Here is a 20309-nt window from a genome sequence, read left to right on the forward strand (position 1 = left end):
TATATTCCATTTAATTATTCAGTGTCAAGAACTGTGCGTTCAAAGATAATGATACTACACTTTCTTATGTATTAAACTGATATTCCTCATGAAAAAAACAAAAACAAAAACACAGGATCAGTGTCCACAGAGTTTCCCATAACATCCAAAATGCCCTAAGATAATTATGTCAGAATTAAAGTAAATGAATGAAGTCAGCAAAAATGTCTTCCATAGAATCAACTTGTTTAATTTTCTATCTAAATAAGATTTGCTTAGCTATGAAATAAATAAAATAAGCATTAATTACAATATCCAAAGATATGCTGAGTCCCTGGGAACTACCTATATGGTCTTATTGGATGATTGATACATAATGTAAAGAAATACGCACTTCGTAGAAACATAGCTATCTTGACTGAACCGGTGATAAAAGGTGCTGGTTATATATTAATGGAGCTTATTCAGCAATGTGAAGCTATTAATTAAAAGATTATTCAAAAACACTTCCTGCTCCAAATTTTCCATTTTCAAAACATTATGAAAATCTTGGTCTCAGAGTGTATAAAAAGCCAGCAAAAGCTCTCCAGAAGCAATCCTGAAGACACCATGGCCAAGCTCATTCTTGTGGCAGGTGAGTTGATAATCTGATGCAGAACTTCAGTCTTGCATGGTTTTTCCCATACAGAATCTGACAAGGAATTAATTTGTACTCTACAGCTCTATGCTTTTCTATTCTTTGTAATTGCTCATTTTTTTTCCATTTTCAGGGTTTCTCTAGCTCTCATAAGTTCATGAGCTGAGAGAATTCTTCTGCTTTCAGTGGTAGCACAGCCATAACAATAATGGCTTACTTTCATTCAAGGCTTGTTTTGCTCTTCCTTTCCTACTCATTCCTTACCCTGCTCTCCTTGCTGTGCCACCTGCCTGAATTTCCTATTGTGTTTATTTCACTGTTACTGTTCTAGAACAACTTTTTCAGAGACAGGCAGGAGTAGAATCTGAGATAGCACTATTGCAGGTTTATTTGTCTTACTCCTTTCAGAATCATTTTACATTTATCCCTCATTGCCACTTTACATTAAATACCTAAAATGACAAATGAAGAAGCATTAAGTTATTCGTAGAGCTAGATTCAGGTGTTTAAAGCCAAGTATTTCAAAGCTTATGAGTTGCTTCAATCCTGTACCCTACACAATTTTTCATTTCATAATTCATTCAAATGAAGGCTGCCTATGAATGTTCAAAAGACACCCAGTAGAGGTGTAATCAGTAGATTACATACTGATTCAAATCCAAAATCTTTGCACTGAAGACACACAGTCAGAACACTCACCAATAGAAATACAGCCATGCATACATGATAAGACAAACTGATTTAAAAAGCAAATCAACACAAAGATAAACCCTCTTCAAAACTAAACTGTTACTTTGTTGCTAAAAATGGCATCTCAGACAAAACATTCTTTTTAAGTGGCAATGTTTCTTGACAGATTAATGTAAACAATGGGCAAATTCAAACAATATTGAATGGCATATTTTAGATGTTGTCTTGACTTGTGAAAGGCTTGGTTGATTGCTACTCTGGAGACTGAGGCTACAATATGTATGCTCACTAGTTAGAGGACCTTGTGAATAATCTCATTCCTTATCACTTGCAGAAGTAACAGGTTTCAAATTTTATAACAATTAGGACATACAAGATGGAACATGAGGACATTGCCAAATGTTACTGATCACTGTGGAGGAGTTTGACTGGCATTATGTCTTCAAGGTCCATACCTCATATACCTGTAAAGTTTATAGGTGATATAATGATCAATACTCAGTAGGATGGCCCGGTAGGATTTTTTTTTATATTCCATATATAATGATCAATAGTCTAGAACTTTAAGTCAATAGGCCATAGCTCATCTCTGTGGTATTTTACTAGGTATTTCTTGCATCAGAATAAGAGCTAAGTTACTAAAAGAACAGAAGAAGGCAAAACTCTTCCCCCTGGCATCTGACGACCCCAGCCAAAGTCTACATAGAGTCTGGTTTCTATTTAAATTTATGCATAGAATAATTTTCTCTATTAAGAAAATACATTCTTCATTTAATTATTATTTTGAGGACACATTATTAAAAGGAAAGAAGGTACTATATCAAAGAGATGATACTAAACTGTCTCAACCTTATATAGACTGACATTAGATCTGAGAAATTTTAAGGACAACAACTTTGACTAACTATAAGAGAGAAAGTTTGAATAGCTGTCTAGTGCTTAAGCTGTAGGTTCTTAGAAAAACATTGAGTCTCCCAGGTTTATTCCAGAAGAGGAAAGGCTTCAATGAGGCAAAGGCTGACTTCAGCATCACTAGAGAAGTGCTGAGCATTAAATCCAAAAGAACAGTGGAATATCAGAGACAGTATCTGCATGTCTCTGGAGGATGTTGCAGGTTGAACCACAAGGCTATGTGAGCATAAATCTTTCATGACGGAGAATGAATGTTTTTTTTTAGTTGTCGTAGCTCTAAGGAGGCAGGTATAACTTTTAAGACTCACAAGAAAGCTAGTACTGTAAAAGTTTTGTACTGGCTCATTCTGCCAGTTCCATGCTCCCAAAAATAAGAATCAGATTCAAAATGTACTTATATATCTCTTGTCCAGATAGCTTGGCTCTTGTTTTATTAGATATAACATAAAAGATACCGTTTATTCTAACCTACATCCTGCCACATTTCTAGTTACCTGTGTGCAGATAGCAATGTACGTATCTCATTGTCCCATCTTCCAGGCAAATAATCTAGTACCTGGTACTGACCGAGAATATTTCATGCCTCCCAGAATCCCTACCTCCTCTTTTTTACCTAATATATAGGTCATCAAATTTATTATCAAAAAGAACCACATCCATCCAGAAACAAGATAGTTTCTCTATATGGTAAGGTGCTCGTGTACAATGAAAACTACAAATTTTCACCACCTTAGTAGAGTGTATAATCCCATGTCAATACCATACAGAAAATATAAATAATATTCTCTGGAAATTCTACGGGTATTAAGTGGAAGATGATATCAATAAATGGTAAAGAATGGATATGTTATTGTATTTTAAGAATTAATATTATTGGGAGTGGGATTAAAACTTACAATGGACTATGTGTGCTATCTTGAATTAGTAAATACACAATTTTGTTTAATTTGAAATTTAATATGATATACTAGTTTCATATAGAATTTGGAAGAGTAAACTGGAATGAACACAGAGTCCTATAAATATTTGATCAATATTGAAGGAATGGAATTTTTTTACCAAAATCATCTTACATATTAGTGTTTGGGAATGGTTTCTACTTTTTTTCTATCAGCATACATACAGAACACTAGAGGAAACTTCTGAGCTGGAAAGGGAACATGCTTAGCCCCATTTAACCTTAGAGAAAGAAATGTCTAATAACCGTATCTAGAAATCTTTCTACAGTACAAGAGTTGGCAGAATCATCCATTGGAGGGAGCACAAGGTCCCTAATGAAGGAGCTAAAGAAAATACCCAAGGAACTAAATGGGTCTGATTCCCAATAGGAGTGACATCAATATGATCTAACCAGTACCCCCAGAGCTCCTTGAAACTAAACCACCAATCAAAGAAGAAAACACATGGTGGGACATGTGGCTCTAGCTGTATATCTAGCTGATGATGTCCTAGTTGATCATCAATGGGAGGAGAGGCCTTTGGTCCTGTGAAGGTATTATGATCCAGTGTAGGGGAATGACAGGATTGGGAATGGGAGTGGGTGAGTTGGGGAGCAGGGGGAGGGGGGAAAGCATAGGGGATTTTCAGAGGGAAAACAAGGAAAGAGGACAACATTTGAAATGTAAATAAAGAAAATATTAAATGAAAATAATAAATAAATGAATGAATAAATAAATAAATAAATAATTCAAAGTGGACATTAAAAAGATAAAAACAAACACTGGCCTTAGGACTTTCCTGTGACTGAAAGAAGACAGTAAATTTTTTAACAGTGCCTAAATTTGCAACTGAATCATTTTATTACTTTTGAATAAGAATATTAATAGATAAGAAGCATGAGCAATAAAAATGACTTCCTGTATCTGAAAAGAATATGCATTTCTGGGAACTGTCAAAATAATTTAAGATGAATTGTTTCCTAGGGTGATAGTTTTCACCCATCTTAGGAGTAGGAGACAGGGCACTTTTAGTTATATGGAACTATAAAATTGTTGGTCAGATATTAAAGTAGATAAGTCAACAGTAGGAAACTATTGGTTTAATAATTGTCCACACACATATTATGGTAAAAACTTTCTACCATAATATATGGTATTGCCTAGAAAATACAACAATCAGGGTTTGAAATGATGCAAAAAGCCCACTGAATGAAGAATTCTGTAGCTATCCTGAAGACATCATAGCCAAGATCATTGTTGTCACAGGTAAGTTGAAAATCAGACAAAGTGCCTTTGTCTTGCTGAAAGAAATACTTTTAACTCTACAACATTATGCTATCAAATTCTTCATCTATCATTTGAAATTGTGTCACTTTACTCAGGATATTTTTATCTCTCATAAGTCCATCTTGTGGGAGAACACTCATGCCTACATTGATGCCACAGGCTTAGCACTAATATCTCATATACATTCAAGTAATCTTTACTGTTTGTCTTTTGTCCAGCCATTCATTACCCTATACCTCTTCCTGTGCCTCCTCACTGAAAATGCAATTATGTGACTTTATTCTAATTGCTGTCCTGGAACCTATTTTAAGAGAAGGGAATCAGTAGATTCTGAGAGAGAAGTGTCTACATTTCTTGCCTCTTCTCTATTCAGCATCATTTCACATTTGTCCTCCTTTATCCTTCTTCTTTGATGACATAGATCTGTCCTAAACAAACATACAGTTATTCCAAGTGTGAGAGTTAGTCACTATTTTAATAAAGTTGTTGAAAACTCACTATATTCTGTTCATATGTGATTCAGTAATGTTGTACAGTTTCAGAAAGTTATTCAAATGACTTGATTCTCAAGGTGCAGAAGAATCAGATAAGAGGAGCTTTGATGATGATTCAAACCTAAAACTCACCTCTCAGAAGTTTTTCCAATAGAAAACCAGATTTGGGTAACTGAGACACCATGATTCAAAACACACACACAGTACAAGAAAACAAAAATGCCATCAACAGAAATGATTTCCATCCTAAGCTGCCCACTGACAGTCCAAACTGATAACTGGAGTCAGTCATTACGTTTTTTCTGGCACCTGCAGGTGTTCAATGTTTTCAAACATCCGAAAGTTTCCTGGAAATACTCAGTTATGTGCTTTAGATGTTCCATCAGCTGGAGAAGGTTGGATACATTACAGCTCTTAGAACTAAGATTCATAAATGTGTGAACATTAAGCAGGTGTAGTTGTGAACAATTTCAATCAGAAATTCTTGTAGTTCTAGTAGACTTAATGTTGAATAACAATTATGACATTGAGGGTGGAACATGCAATATTGAAAGTGTAGACTAAAGAGTGTAGCAAAGGTTGAAGGCCATGATAACTTTAAGGTCCCCACATTGTTGAAATAGTATTTTTTTTGCCAAAGTCAATTCTCTTGCAAGAGGGAATGATCTACAGATACTAAGATGGTCTACAAGAATTACAAATTTTATGTTATGCCAATTGTCATGGTTATATCAATTGATCCAGGGAAAGAAATGTGTTCTCCCTATCTTTCTCTTTCTAGGTCTGGCAATTCTTCTGAATGTACAGCTGGGTGAGTTTTTGATCAAATCTTTCTTCAACATGAATCTTTAATCCTGACTCATTGTTTTTAATGTGATTTTCTGCTAATCATAATTACTTTATATTTGATATATAGACTCAAATATCAAGAGATAATTGGTTGGTGAAAATGTAGTAGATTTGCCTCTTGGGTAGTAGGATAGCATCGGTTTTCTCTGCTGTCATTACTAATGAAATGAGTTGATAGTTTTGAAATTGACAGCTTTTAGATTTTACAGATATTGTACTTTTCTTTGGGTTGGGTTTTTTTTTCATGAGGCACAAAAATTTATCTGAGTTTTGACTATGAATTTGTTACAATTGTAAGAAACCGAGTCATTGGCTGGTTAGTAAGAGATACTCATTTGCACAAATATTCTCAGCACTCATCTCTTCCTGACTAGAAAATGTCTGATGCTAAACAAATAAGGTCATAAAGGCAAAATTGTTAGCCAAAGATAAGGCATCTACATCAGGACACTATTCCTCTGATAACTTTCCATAGGATCAACCTACCAGCTGATGTGCTACTATACCAGTTGGGTGAAGGACAGGCCAACAGAAGGGAGTTTCAAACCTGGTAATATTGACCCCTGCCTGTGTACTCATCTGATCTATGCCTTTGCTGGGATGAAGAATAATGAGATCACTTACACAAGTGAGCAAGACTTGCGGGACTATGAAGCATTAAATAGTCTGAAAGACAGGTAAGGACAGAAATATCTGGTTGGTATCAGTTTTCCAATAGTTGCTATATCTCAGTTCTTCCTAAAAATGTATGTCAGAATCAACAAAATAAATGATGATTCCATTAGTGTATTCTTGAGTTTTAAATTGAGACAGGCTATACCTTCATCTTTATATTTATTCTATCACTCATGTCCTTGATTCTGCATATACCTCTGAATGTCTCATAACCACATGTTATACGACCCCATATTTTGTATGTAGGGTTCTTACTATACATAGTTCTTGAAATATTCTTCCTGCTTCATTCTGTTGTTTAACCAACACTATGTTCCTATCTATCAGTTAGAATCATCATTTTATTTTCACATTCTTTGTGTTCAAATATTATAGATACCATTTGTGATTCAGATCATATTCTATTGGTCTGTCTTACACCTATTTATTTTAATACCTTGACTACAAGTTTCAAAAATACATTTCCACAGAAACTACACCTATTTTAATACTTTTAATGTTTCAGTAGTACTTCTGGATATATAGGAAACACAGCACATTGTCCTTTCACATAAGTCTTTTTTTTTAATTTTTAATATTTTTATTACATATTTTCCTCAATTACATTTCCAATGCTATCCCAAAAGTCCCCCATACCGCCCCCCACTTCCCTACCCACACATTCCCATTCTTTTGGCCCTGGCATTCCCCTATATTGGGGCATATAAAGTTTGCAAGTCCAATGGGCCTCTCTTTCCAGTGATGGCTGATTAGGCCATCTTTCGATACATATGCAGCTTTGTTCAGTTCTGAGCCCCATTTTTTCATGGGGTTATTTGATTTTCTGGAGTCCACCTTCTTGAGTTCCTTATATATATTGGATATTAGTCCCTTATCTGATTTAGGATAGGTAAAGATCCTTTCCCAATCTGTTGGTGGTTTTTTTGTCTTATTGATGGTGTTTTTGCCTTGCAGAAGCTTTGCAGTTTCATGAGGTCCCACTTGTCAATTCTCGATCTTACAGCACAAGCCATTGCTGTTCTATTCAGGAATTTTCCCCCTGTGCCCATATCTTCAAGGCTTTTCCCCACTTTCTCCTCTATAAGTTTCAGTGTCTCTGGTTTTATGTGAAGTTCCTTGATCCACTTACACTTGACCTTAGTACAAGGAGATAGGAATGGATCGATTTGCATTCTTCTACATGATAACAACCAGTTGTGCCAGCACCATTTGTTGAAAATGCTGTCTTTCTTCCACTGGATGGTTTTAGCTCCCTTGTCGAAGATCAAGTGACCGTAGGTGTGTGGGTTCATATCTGGGTCTTCAATTCTATTCCATTGGTCTATTTGTCTGTCACTATACCAGTACCACGCCGTTTTTATCACATTTGCTCTGTAGTAAAGCTTAAGGTGCAGCATGGAGATTCCACCAGAGGTTCTTTTATCCTTGAGAAGAGTTTTTGCTATCCTAGGTTTTTTGTTATTCCAGATGAATTTGCAGATTGCACTTTCTAATTCGTTGAAGAATTGATTTGGAATTTTGATGGGGATTGCATTGAATCTGTAGATTACTTTTGGCAAGATAGCCATTTTTACAATATTGATCCTGCCAATCCATGAGCATGGGAGATCTTTCCATCTTCTGAGATCTTCTATAATTTCTTTCTTCAGGCACTTGAAGTTCTTGTCATACAGATCTTTCACTTGCTTAGTTAGAGTCACGCCAAGATATTTTATATTATTTGTGACTATTGAGAAGGGTGTTGTTTCCCTAATTTCTTTCTCAGCCTGTTTATTATTTGGGTAGAGAAAGGCCATTTACTTGTTTGAGTTAATTTTATATCCAGCTACTTCACCGAAGCTGTTTATCAGGTTTAGGTGTTCTCTGGTGGAATTTTTAGGGTCACTTATATATACTATCATATCATCTGCAAAAAGTGATATTTTGACTTCATCTTTTTCAATTTGTATCCCTTTGATCTCCTTTTGTTGTCGAATTGCTCTGGCTAGGACTTCAAGTACAATGTTGAATAGGTATGGAGAAAGTGGACAGCCTTGTCTAGTCCCTGATTTTAGAGGGATTGCTTCAAGCTTCTCACCATTTACTTTGATGTTGTCTACTGGTTTGCTGTAGATTGTTTTTATCATTTTTAGGTATGGGCCTTGAATTCCTGATCATTCCAAGACTTTCATCATGAATGGGTGTTGGATCTTGTCAAATGCTTTTTCCGCATCTAACGAGATGACCGTATGGTTTTGTCTTTGAGTTTGTTTATATACTGGATTACGTTGATGGTTTTCCATATATTGAACCATCCCGGCATCCCTGGGATGAAACCTACTTGGTCAGGATAGATTATTGTTTTGATGTGTTCTTGGATTCGGTTAGCAAGAACTTTATTGAGGATTTTTGCATCAATATTCATAAGGGATATTGGTCTGAAGATTTCTATATTTCTTGGGTCTTTTGTGGTTTAGGTATCAGAGTAATTGTGGCTTCATAGAATGAGTTGGGTAGAGTACCTTCTGTTTTGTGGAATAGTTTGTGAAGAACTGGGATTAGATCTTCTTTGAAGGTCTGATAGAACTCTGCACTAAACCCATCTGGTCCTGGGCTTTTTTTGGTTGGGAGACTATTAATGACTACTTCTATTTCTTTGGGAGATATAGGGCTGTTTAGATCATTAACCTGATCTTGATTCAACTTTGGTACCTGGTATCTATCTAGGAACTTCTCCATTTCATCCAGGTCCTCCAGTTTTGTTGAGTATAGCCTTTGGTAGAAGGATCTGATGGTGTTTTGGATGTCTTCAGGAACTGTTGTTATGTCTCCTTTTTCATTTCTGATTTTGTTAATTAGAATGCTTTCCCTGTGCCCTCTAGTGAGACTGGCTAAGGGTTTATCTATCTTGTTGATTTTCTCAAAGAACCAGCTCCTTGATTGGTTGATTCTTTGAATAGTTCTTGTTTCCACTTGATTGATTTTGCCCCTGAGTTTGATTATTTCCTGCCATCTACTCCTCTTGGGTGAATTTGCTTCCTTTTGTTCTAGTGCTTTTAGGTGTGTTGTCAAGCTGCTAATGTGTGCTCTCTCTAGTTTCTTTTTGGAGGCACTCAGAGCTATGAGTTTTCCTCTTAGAAATGCTTTGATTGCGTCCCATAAGTTTGGGTATGTTGTGGCTTCATTTTCATTGAACTCTTAAAAAGTCCTTAATTTCTTTCTTTATTCCTTCCTTGACCAAGGTATCATTGAGAAGAGTATTGTTCAGTTTCCACGTGAATGTTGGCTTTCTATTATTTATTTTGTTATTGAAGATCAGCCTTAGTCCATGGTGATCTGATAGGATGCATGGGACAATTTCAATATTTTTGTATCTGTTGAGGCCTGTTTTGTGACCAATTACGTGGTCAATTTTGGAGAAGGTACCATGAGATGCTGAGAAGAAGGTATATCCTTTTGTTTTAGGGTAAAATGTTCTGTATATATCTGCCAGATCCATTTGATTCATAACTTCTGTTAGTTTCACTGTGTCCCTGTTTAGTTTCTGTTTCCATGATCTGTCCATTGGTGAAAGTGGTGTGTTGAAGTCTCCCACTATTATTGTATGAGGTGCAATGTGTGCTTTGAGATTTACTAAAGTTTCTTTAATGAATGAGGCTGCCTTTGTATTTGGAGCATAGATATTCAGGATTGATAGTTCCTCTTGGAGGATTTTACCTTTGATGAGTATGAAGTGCCCCTCCCTGTCTTTTTTGATGACTTTTGGGTTGGAAGTCAACCTTATCAGATATTAGAATGGCTACTCCAACTTGTTTCTTCATACCATTTGCTTGGAAAATTGTTTTCCAGCCTTTCATTCTGAGGTAGTGTCTATCTTTTTCTCTGAGATGAGTTTCCTGTAAGCAGCAAAATGTTGGGTCTTGTTTGTGTAGCCAGTTTGTTAGTCTATGTCTTTTTATCGGGTAGTTGAGTCCATTGATATTAAGAGATATTAAGGAAAAGTAATTGTTGTTTCCTGTTATTTTTGTTGTTAAAGTTGGCATTCTGTTCTTGTGGCTGTCTTCTTTTAGGTTTGTTGAGGGATTACCTTCTTGTTGTTTCTAGGGCGTGATTCCCGTCCTAGTATTGGTTTTTTTCTGTTATTATCCTTTGAAGGGCTGGATTCGTGGAGAGATAATGTGTGAATTTGGTTTTGTCGTGGAATATTTTGGTTTCTCCATCTATGTTAATTGAGAGTTTGGCTGGGTATAGTAGCCTGGGCTGGAATTTGTGTTCTTTTAGTGTCTGTATAACATCTGTCCAGGATCTTCTGGCTTTCATAGTCTCTGGTGAAAAATCTGGTGTAATTCTGATAGGCTTGCCTTTATATGTTACTTGGCCTTTTTCTCTTACTTCTTTTAGTATTCTATCTTTATTTAGTGCATTTGTTGTTCTGATTATTATGTGTTGGGAGGTATTTCTTTTCTGGTCCAGCCTATTTGGAGTTCTGTAGGCTTCTTGTATGTTCATGGGCATCTCTTTCTTTAGATTTGGGAAGTTTTCTTCTATAATTTTGTTGAAGATGTTTGCTGGTCCTTTGAGTTGAAAATCTTCATTCTCATCCACTCCTATTATCCGTAGGTTTGGTCTTCTCATTGTGTCCTGTATTTCCTGGATGTTTTGAGGTAGGATCTTTTTGCATTTTCCATTTTCCTTGATTGTTGTGCCGATGTTCTCTATGGAATCTTCTGCACCTGAGAGTCTCTCTTCCATCTATTGTATTCTGTTGCTGATGCTCGCATCTATGGTTCCAGATTTCTTTCCTAGGGTTTCTATCTCCAGTGTTGCCTCATTTTGGGTTTTCTTTATTGTGTCTACTTCCCGTTTTAGGTCTAGTATGGATTTGTTCGTTTCCATCATCTGATTGGATGTGTTTTCCTGTTTTTCTTTAAGGACTTGTAACTCTTTAGCCATGTTCTCCTGTAGTTCTTTAAGTGAGTTATTAAAGTCCTTCTTGATGTCCTCTACCATCATCATGAGATATGCTTTTAAATCCAGGTCTAGCTTTTCAGGTGTGTTGGGGTGCCCTGGACTGGGCGAAGTGGGAGTGCTGTGTCCTGATGATGGTGAGTGGTCTTGGTTTCTGTTAGTAAGATTCTCACGTTTACCTCTCGCCATCTGGTAATCTCTGGAGTTGTTATAGTTGTCTCTGTTCAGAGGTTGTTCTTCTGGTGATTCTGAGTACCGTCTGTCAGCAGACCTGGGAGACAGGCTCTCTCCTCTGAGTTTCAGTGGTTAGAGCACTCCCTGCTGACAAGCTTTCATCTTAAAGGGAAGGTGTACAGATATCTGGCGTTTGGACCTCCTCCTGGCCGAAGAAGAAGGCCGAAAACAGGACCTTTCCCAGATGCTGTGTTGCTTTGGCAGGTCACAGAAGCTGTCAGCTTCTGTGGTGCACACTCTCACCTGTGCAGACTAAGTTCCTAAGTTCGGTGGAGTCCTGGATCCAAGATGTGCTCCCTGCTCCTGAGGCAGAGGGCTCCTGTGCAGGGCAGACCACTGTCTTCCAGCTGGAGGGTGCCGGATGTCTGCAGCCCCAAAGGGTGCTGCCTCAGCGGCTCTGTGGCTCCCGCCTGTCCCAGAAGCTGTCTGCCTCTGTGGTCCTCACTCTCACCTGTGCAGACTAATTTCGGCGGAGTCCCGGAGCCAAGATGGCGCTCACTGCAGGGTGGACCTCTGTCCTCCGGCTGGGCTCACCTAAGTCTTGATGATTACTCTGACTTAAGTTGTATTTGTGAATCAAGCTACAGTTGCTCTTGACATACTGCCTCCTCTTGAAAACCCTTGGTATGTGTATTTTGAGATAAACTGAAGAGTGAGTTTTTAGATCATGTGGCAGATCTACCATTCTAAAAGATTTTCATGATGCTTTTAGTGTAACTGTACTTAGTTATATTTACACCAAGACTGTACAATTTTTTACTTCATTCTTGTACTTGATGATATTGATTTGGTTTTATCTTCCACTGTTATAGCTACCTAGAGAGACATGAAAAGATAGGCCAATGCAGATGAAATTTAAACTTTCTTTTAATCATGGTGTTAAGTTTGCTAAATTCAACTGTTAAGTGTCTTTCTTTGTGGACATTGTTCCAAGGATTTTCCTTTTTTACAAAATGGTTTTTATTCTTGATCTCAATTACTGATTTATGCATTTTATATTAATTCATGATCATATTACATTTTGAAACTCTCCCTAGGCTAAACCTCCTATCTCTATTGACTTTATTTCTTTTCCTAATTTTATTTGTGAGAAAGAAAAACAACAATGCTATTTTAATCTTTCAATAGTAGCTTATAATTTCTGATACATAATAAATATATTCGTGGTCCAAATCAACCACATGGGGGTTTCTCCATGTTCTTTCAATAATTTAGAAGCTTCATATCTTATGATTACATCCCACTTCACATTCAGGTAGTATTTTTCTGTTGTGTGAGCCTGGGTCACAACTTCCTGTAAGAATTACTTGTGTGAACACTATTTTCCTAGGAACCTTCTGCTGTGGGAATTTTGTCACTTAAAAGTAGAAAGCCACATGTTAAATAGCAAAGATGTACATGATTGTTTTTATTACCTTCTCTGTCTTTGTAAAAGATATCTTAGTGTTGGAAACATCAGTGTTGTGGTTCATCTGTTTTGTCATTTTTTTATTTGTTTTTTGAGAAACAACAAAACTGCAATCTTTATAAATTAATTCAGGAATCTAGAAGTGTGGGATATTAGAAGGTAAATATCCCTTCTACCAAGAATCATAAATGTTTGATATCTATAAAAAGTATTGTTATATTTAACAATAAACTGAACATTTATTTCCATCAATTGACAGGTTAGGGAGTTTAGTCATACCAATGGTCTACAAGACTCAGATGACATCTTCTTTAGGTAGTACCATTATCTTTAGGAAAAATCTAAGGTATAATTTCCAACTGCAAATGAGTTCAATACAAAGTCTTATATCCAATAGTGTCCATGGCATGCCTTTCACCAAAATTATAAATAGATGCCTGAAAGCAATTCCTATTCCTACCACAGATCACAGGAACTGAATCTCTGAGAAAAGGCAAGGACCCTAGAATTTTAATGTTTTCTCAAAGTTGCTAATCAATTATTATGGAATTTGATATGTCAAAAAAATATTTAAGTGAAGATATATACTTCCAAAAGGAATGATTTGTATTTACTGGTGAGGATTGAGAAAATAATAAAGATCCATATACTTGTCACTTTTGTTACTAGGGAGAATGTGAGTTAATTATGGTTCTAAGTTACTTGAACTGACAAGTAGTCACTACACTACTTGGTAAACACCTCTCAAATTTACTATTATTTAAGTATCCTGCGCTTAAAGTATGATAATGAAGAACTTTATTAAGAATTACTCAATATTGAAAAACTTCTATAATGTTATGTCAGAAAAATGACTAGTATGAGAAATATTTATAAAAAGCACAGATTATTTTATATAATGGAGGCCAAGTGTTTTGATATTTTGCTTCTTCTGTCCTTTTTGAGGAACACTGAGCTAAAAACTCTTCTGGCCATTGGAGGATGGAAGTTTGGACCTGCTCTGTAAGTTCTATAAACATGGGCTACTAGATTTTGTAGGGAAGCTAGAGCTGTAAAATCACATGTCGATTATTTCATATTTTGGAAGGAAATTAAAGGAAATGAATTGAGTATGTAGGTTAATATTTAAATAATTATAATAGAGCCTCAAATAAACAGTACACGTTCTTTCCATGTACATGTATGTCCTTCAAATTTTCACATTTGTCCTAATATTTTGGGATGCATGCTATGAGAGTATTTTTTTTTACTAATAATTGAACAATCATTGACTTACAGTATTTCATGTTCTCCAGAACAGATGGTTGTCATATTTTGCTCTAGACTAACTTTTCAAGAAATAAAACTATGGCCCCTTATTAGAAAGAAATTTTTGTGTATTAGATATGAACTTGGAATGTTTGAAGATAAATATGGGTTAGGATGAACATAAATTTCAAATGCCAGGGAAAGTTGTTAGTAGTTAATATGATGCTAGGAAAATAAAGGGTATTATTTAGATAGGTGATGTAAATATAAAGGGAGGATGAGAGAGAAACAGGGTACCTTGGTAAAGGACAAGGAGTCAAAAAAACAACTGTGAACTGATTTGTGCCCAAGGTGTCCATGTCATAGAAGTCTAACACTAACTTCTTTCAATATGCATAAGGTTCAGTTCCATGGTCTCTACTCCTCAGACCCGTCAGACATTCATTAAGTCAGTTATCAGATTCCTCCGTCAATATAAGTTTGATGGCCTCAACCTTGACTGGCAGTACCCTGGGTCTCGAGGAAGCCCTCCTAAGGACAAACACCTCTTCAGTGTTCTGGTGCAGGTCAGTCAATTGGAAAAATTCTTTGTTCATAAAAGGTTTAAATCTCTCCATTTCAAGAACTATGGATTTTATTAAACCAAACAAATACAGAATTGTAAAATCTCAGCACACTTTGTGTCCTAACTTATAATTCCTTTGTTCAACAAACATGTGAGACATTACTTTGCATGCTGTTTAAGAACAATAGTACATCATCATATGCCTTCTGGGGAGTGAGTCATGTGTCCTGATCTTCATGTTACCAACAAAACCATTAATATACAGACAGTGTTTGAGCAAATTTCAAGGATCACACAGCTAGTAAGTTTCACAACTAATTCTGTTGTTTGCATGCATAGTTCAATCCTTATAAGCCAGAAGTTTTTTTAAATTTCTATACAGATGAGGTAGCCATAAATTAGTATGATCAATTTCAATGATTTATTGAGGTATTTACACAATAAAGTAAAAATAAATTGTAAAAGTCCATTGAAATAATTTATAGGACTCATAGTTATCATAAAACTATGAAACAACATGTAAGTACATTGTACTTTTTGTAGGAAATGCGTAAAGCTTTTGAGGAAGTATCCATGGAGAAAGACATTCCAAGGCTGCTAATCACTTCCACAGGAGCAGGAATCATAGACATAATCCAGTCTGGTTACAAAATCCCTGAACTGTCTCAGTAAGTGGGAATCCATCTTCAGGACTCCTGTGTGGGTTTAAGCAGAGGTCACTTATTTATTGGTTGCTTCAAGGCACTGTTATGGGTATGCTTTGACTACATAGGAATGAAAAGGGTCCTAAGAAAGAATTCTAACTTTATATTTATTTATCTTATATATAATGTGTTTATCTATAGAATCATTTCATACATTAATATAATGTATTTTGATCATATACATTCACTAATAGCTTCCTCTGGAAATCATCCTAATAGCTGTAAGTATATTCTTCTGAATTATAGGTTTTTGGCTTTCAGATTGTTTTCTACTTATTTTTTATTAGATATTTTCTTTATTTACATTTCAAATGTTATTCCATTTCCTAGTTTTCCCTTGAAAATTTCCTAACCCGTCCCCATGCCCCTACGTCCCAACACACCCACTCCCGCTCTATGGGCCAGGAATTCACCTATACTGGGGCATAGAACCTTCACAGGACCAAGGGCCTCTCCTCCCACTGATAACTGACTAGGCTATTCTCTGCTACATATGCAGCTAGAGCCCTGAGTCCCACCATGTGGTTTCTTTGATTGGTAATTTAGTAACAGGGACTTCTAGGGTAAATGCTTTCAGTTTTTAATGAAGTTAATCTTCCCTTACACAAATTCTAAATCCAATATACACCTGGCTCTTGGCTCATCCATGAGAATACAGGCACCTACCAAAGGCCACATTCCTAAGACAGCTTGAAACTGACTCATTTTGCAGCCATTAAGTAATACCTTCTTTATAATATGGTGAGCTTGGGTCTAGAACTCATGCCCAAAGTGCTAGAATTTTGTGAGATATGATATCCTGCAGGTGTTGTGCATATAACACAAGCTGCTATGACATAATGTTTTCTCATTTTTATTACATATTACATGTATTTACATTTAAAATGTTATCCCCTTTTCCAGTTTTCCCTCCAAAAGCCTCCATCACATCCTCTTGCCACCTGTTTCTATAAGGGAGCTTCCCCTCAAACCAACCTATACCCTCCTCACTGCCTTGGCATTTCCCTATGCTGTGGAATTTAGCCTTCATAGGACTAAGGACCTCTACTCCTATTGATGCCAGACAATGCTATCCTGTGCTACATACAGGAATGGAGCCAAAGGTTTCTCTATGTGTACTATTTCCTTGGTGGTTTGATTTTGCTATGTCTAAAGTTAATGTGCATTGTTCATCAGTATGGTTTTAGCATCAAGTTATGGTGAACATCCTAGAGCTTTTACAATATTCTGGATTATTTTTGGTGTCTATGATGACCGTACAAAAATAATGTATTAGAAGTATAACATGCCTGACACTGATGTTTTCATTTAATAGCTCATGTCTCTTTGCAGTAGCAGTATTACTGATTCATATTACATGTATTCAAGTGTGAATATTATATTTTATTTAGATTACAAGCTAGTATATTCACTAAATTATCTTTTCTATATCCTTTATTTATTTTCAAGTCATGATCTTTTCCCTAGTCTCCCCCAAGCTCCATGCTTAAGTTTATTAACAATCTACTTCCTAACTTTTTATTTCAATGATGGTCTATTTATACCTTTGCTTGATTTTTGTTCTTTGGAATGACAGATGATAACTTTACACATACCTGTCTTTCAGCCCACATAGCAGTAGAAAAATGAAATCAGAGAACTACACAGGAGTCCATGGGAAGAAAAATGATGCATATATTAGGATGTATATTAGGGAAGAATACAAGGATGAACTTGAAGAAACTTAACAGAAACATTGATTCTAAGAACTTTCCTTTACTCCAGGTCTCTTGACTATATTCAGGTCATGACATATGATCTCCATGATTCCAAGGATGGCTACACTGGGGAAAATAGTCCCCTCTATAAATCTCCATATGACATTGGAAAGAGTGCTGATCTCAATGTGGTAAGACATTAACAGATTCAAATGGAATTGAGAAATTAATGCATGAGCCTATGCCATTTATGCATCTGAAAAATTATAACTAAGCAAACCATTTTGGAAATCAGATTTTATTTCTTACCTATAAATTCACACAATTTGAGATACAAAAAGGGAGAACTAACCTATATAAACACAGGTTACCAGAGGTTCTAGCAAAAATTTTACTTTCTGTCACTACAGGATTCAATTATAACCTACTGGAAGGACCATGGAGTAGCTTCTGAGAAGCTCATTATGGGATTTCCAGCGTATGGGCATACCTTTATCCTGAGTGACCCTTCTAAGAATGGAATAGGTGCCCCTACTGTTAGTGCTGGACCACCAGGAAAGTACACAAATGAACAAGGACTCCTGGCTTACTTTGAGGTCAGTATATTGGTTTTAGTGTGCTTAGTGATTTACAGACCCATTTCTATGTTTGAGAATTGGAATCAGCTTAAGTGTATGTTTAGTGTAGACAGTATGTACTCTTCCTAAGCAGATACAATATGACAGGTGCTTACATTTTTTATAGTATACATTCATGTAATTAATAATGAGAGGTAATTTAGAATATACAAGGTCTTACAGCATACCAAACAATAATATTCATAAATATGACCATAGGATATCTATTTACTGCTGGGATTGATTCTAAAAATTACAGAACAAGTATGAGGGCGACATGTGATCATTTTAAAAATAATTCAAGCATTAGTATTCCATTCTGTCCTTGTCTAGTTTGATATACTTGACCTCAAATTCAATGTACAGAAGTGTATATACATAGATGGAATCACAGTATGGCAGTATAAGTTAAGAAGAATTACTGAGAACCCACATGATTAATGCTTAGAATATCAACTTTTAGGAGGCTGGGATATAAGAATCATCCGTTTGAATACTACTATCTTATCTATTAATCAGGACAAAGTTTCAGAAAGTAAAAATGTTGTAATGAGGACTAGTGATGCACCTCAAGTTAGATTACATCCCTAGTCTAGGGAAATGTCTAGTTGTGTCCTGTAGAACCAGGAAATTCAGGGAAATATCTTTTAACTCTAAGACAATTAAAGCATTTTTAGAAAATAGAGAAAACTCCACACGAGAATGGAGAAATGATAAATGACTTGAATGTTTTTTCCCTTCTTGGAATTAATATTTAGAAGATTTGAATCTGTTTATTTAAAGATTTGTACATTTCTGAATGAAGGAGCCACTGAGATCTTTGATGGCACCCAGGAAGTACCCTATGCCTATCTGGGTAATGAATGGATTGGTTATGACAATGTGAGAAGCTTCAAGTTGAAGGTAAGCTTAGAACATTGAATGTGCTGAGATTGCAGTCTGATTCCCAGGAAATCGAGTGACTAAATGTCCTCTGTTTCAACAGGCTCAGTGGCTCAAGGACAACAATTTAGGAGGTGCTGTGGTCTGGCCCCTGGACATGGATGACTTCAGTGGTTCTTTCTGTCACCAGGGACGTTTCCCTCTGACATCTACTTTAAAGAGAGATCTCAATATACACAGTGCAAGTATGAGACACTAGAGTTTTACTCACAGTATATAATGCCCTTCATTCACTCAAAGCTTGCCTGAATACCCCCAATCTAACTCCTGAGTCATATTTTCCCATTCATTCATGTGCTCTTTTAAAAGTTATATACACCTCGCCCCTCTCTTCAATTCCATTAACTCATGTTGCACACTTATTAGGAACCAGGGATACCTTGAAGTGATGCAGGCTTTGCGAGGTCTATTAACTATTCATGTTATGAGATTGCAGAAACTATATTCACCCTTGCTATCAGATTTTTCTCCTCTTTTAGCCAAGTCATTACAATGTGAATCTGTCCCTTTGGAACTTTTTTTCAGAAATACTTTGAAAATACTGGCATGAATGTGTCTTTCCATATTGATTGTATATTCTACTTTATTCTGGGATTTTTAACAAACTCGTTTACCCAATGGGTATCAAGGAAGTATTGCTTATGGCATGGATGGTAAAAACAATGTTTTTAATTGCTAGTCCAGCCTGCTCTGAGGTAGGCTTTTGAAACCTGGAAATAGGTTAACCACTGGGATGCTGTTGTAATTTCCCAAAATACTATGTCTGGATTTATTGTATGATATAAACTGAAAGTCACTGAAGTCAAATGCTTCTCTGTTCATTTCCCCTAGATTGTACATTTCTTTCCTACTTGCCTCCAGGGTAACCGCTGTGTCTTACTCTGTGTGTTTCAGGTTGCAAGGCCCCTTATCGAGGGGAGCTTTAGACAATGATTTCTACTTGAAACTCTCAGAATAAGAGCAAGTTCAACGGTTTTTCCACAATGGATTCTGCATCATGCTTCCATGGAGAATAATAGAACTAACTCACGATCTTTCCTGAATTGAATCCCAAAGTAGAACTAAGATATATGTCTTGTCTGCTATACCAGCAGGGAAGAAACAAAAGAATTATCTTCATCTGTCAGCTCTTGGTTAAGCTCTGAACATTTTTGCTTCCTGTAAAACCACCTTCCTTGTTTCTTGCTTTCAGAATAAATTCCATGTTCAAAGCATCAGCATCTGCAGTACTTCATGTAAAATTTTGAGAAAATCATTTCTGCTCATAGGGTTATAGTAATAAAATTGCTATGGGAAGTAGTGATTAAACCAATTTTCTCTGGATTTTCTATTTGACTTCAGGCTTTGAGATGGAAATGTTTGATTATTGGTTCAGACTGAGAATAACAACATGAAGAGGATGTGTTATGATGCTTTGTCTATAATCCAGAAGTAGCTACAGTAGTCTCAGGATTACAGCATACACACAGTGAAATTTGAGATAACT

General features: G+C 36.1%; 1 protein-coding gene across 1 annotated transcript; it reads left to right on the forward strand.

The window, feature by feature from the left end:
• The first annotated feature begins 588 nt into the window (after positions 1-588).
• On the forward strand, positions 589-19749 carry LOC110287681 (chitinase-like protein 4). Its single transcript, XM_085835259.1, has 11 exons — positions 589-613; positions 5719-5748; positions 6262-6463; positions 13996-14052; positions 14699-14864; positions 15407-15531; positions 17332-17455; positions 17675-17860; positions 18665-18784; positions 18867-19008; positions 19718-19749. Exons 1-11 carry the CDS (start codon positions 589-591, stop codon positions 19747-19749), a joined length of 1209 nt encoding a protein of 402 aa, XP_085691385.1.
• Positions 19750-20309: the final 560 nt, after the last annotated feature.

This window comes from Mus caroli, unplaced genomic scaffold (genome assembly GCF_978045245.1).
Source record: "Mus caroli unplaced genomic scaffold, Mus_caroli_1 scaffold_3, whole genome shotgun sequence".
NCBI classification, from domain to species: Eukaryota; Metazoa; Chordata; class Mammalia; order Rodentia; family Muridae; genus Mus; species Mus caroli.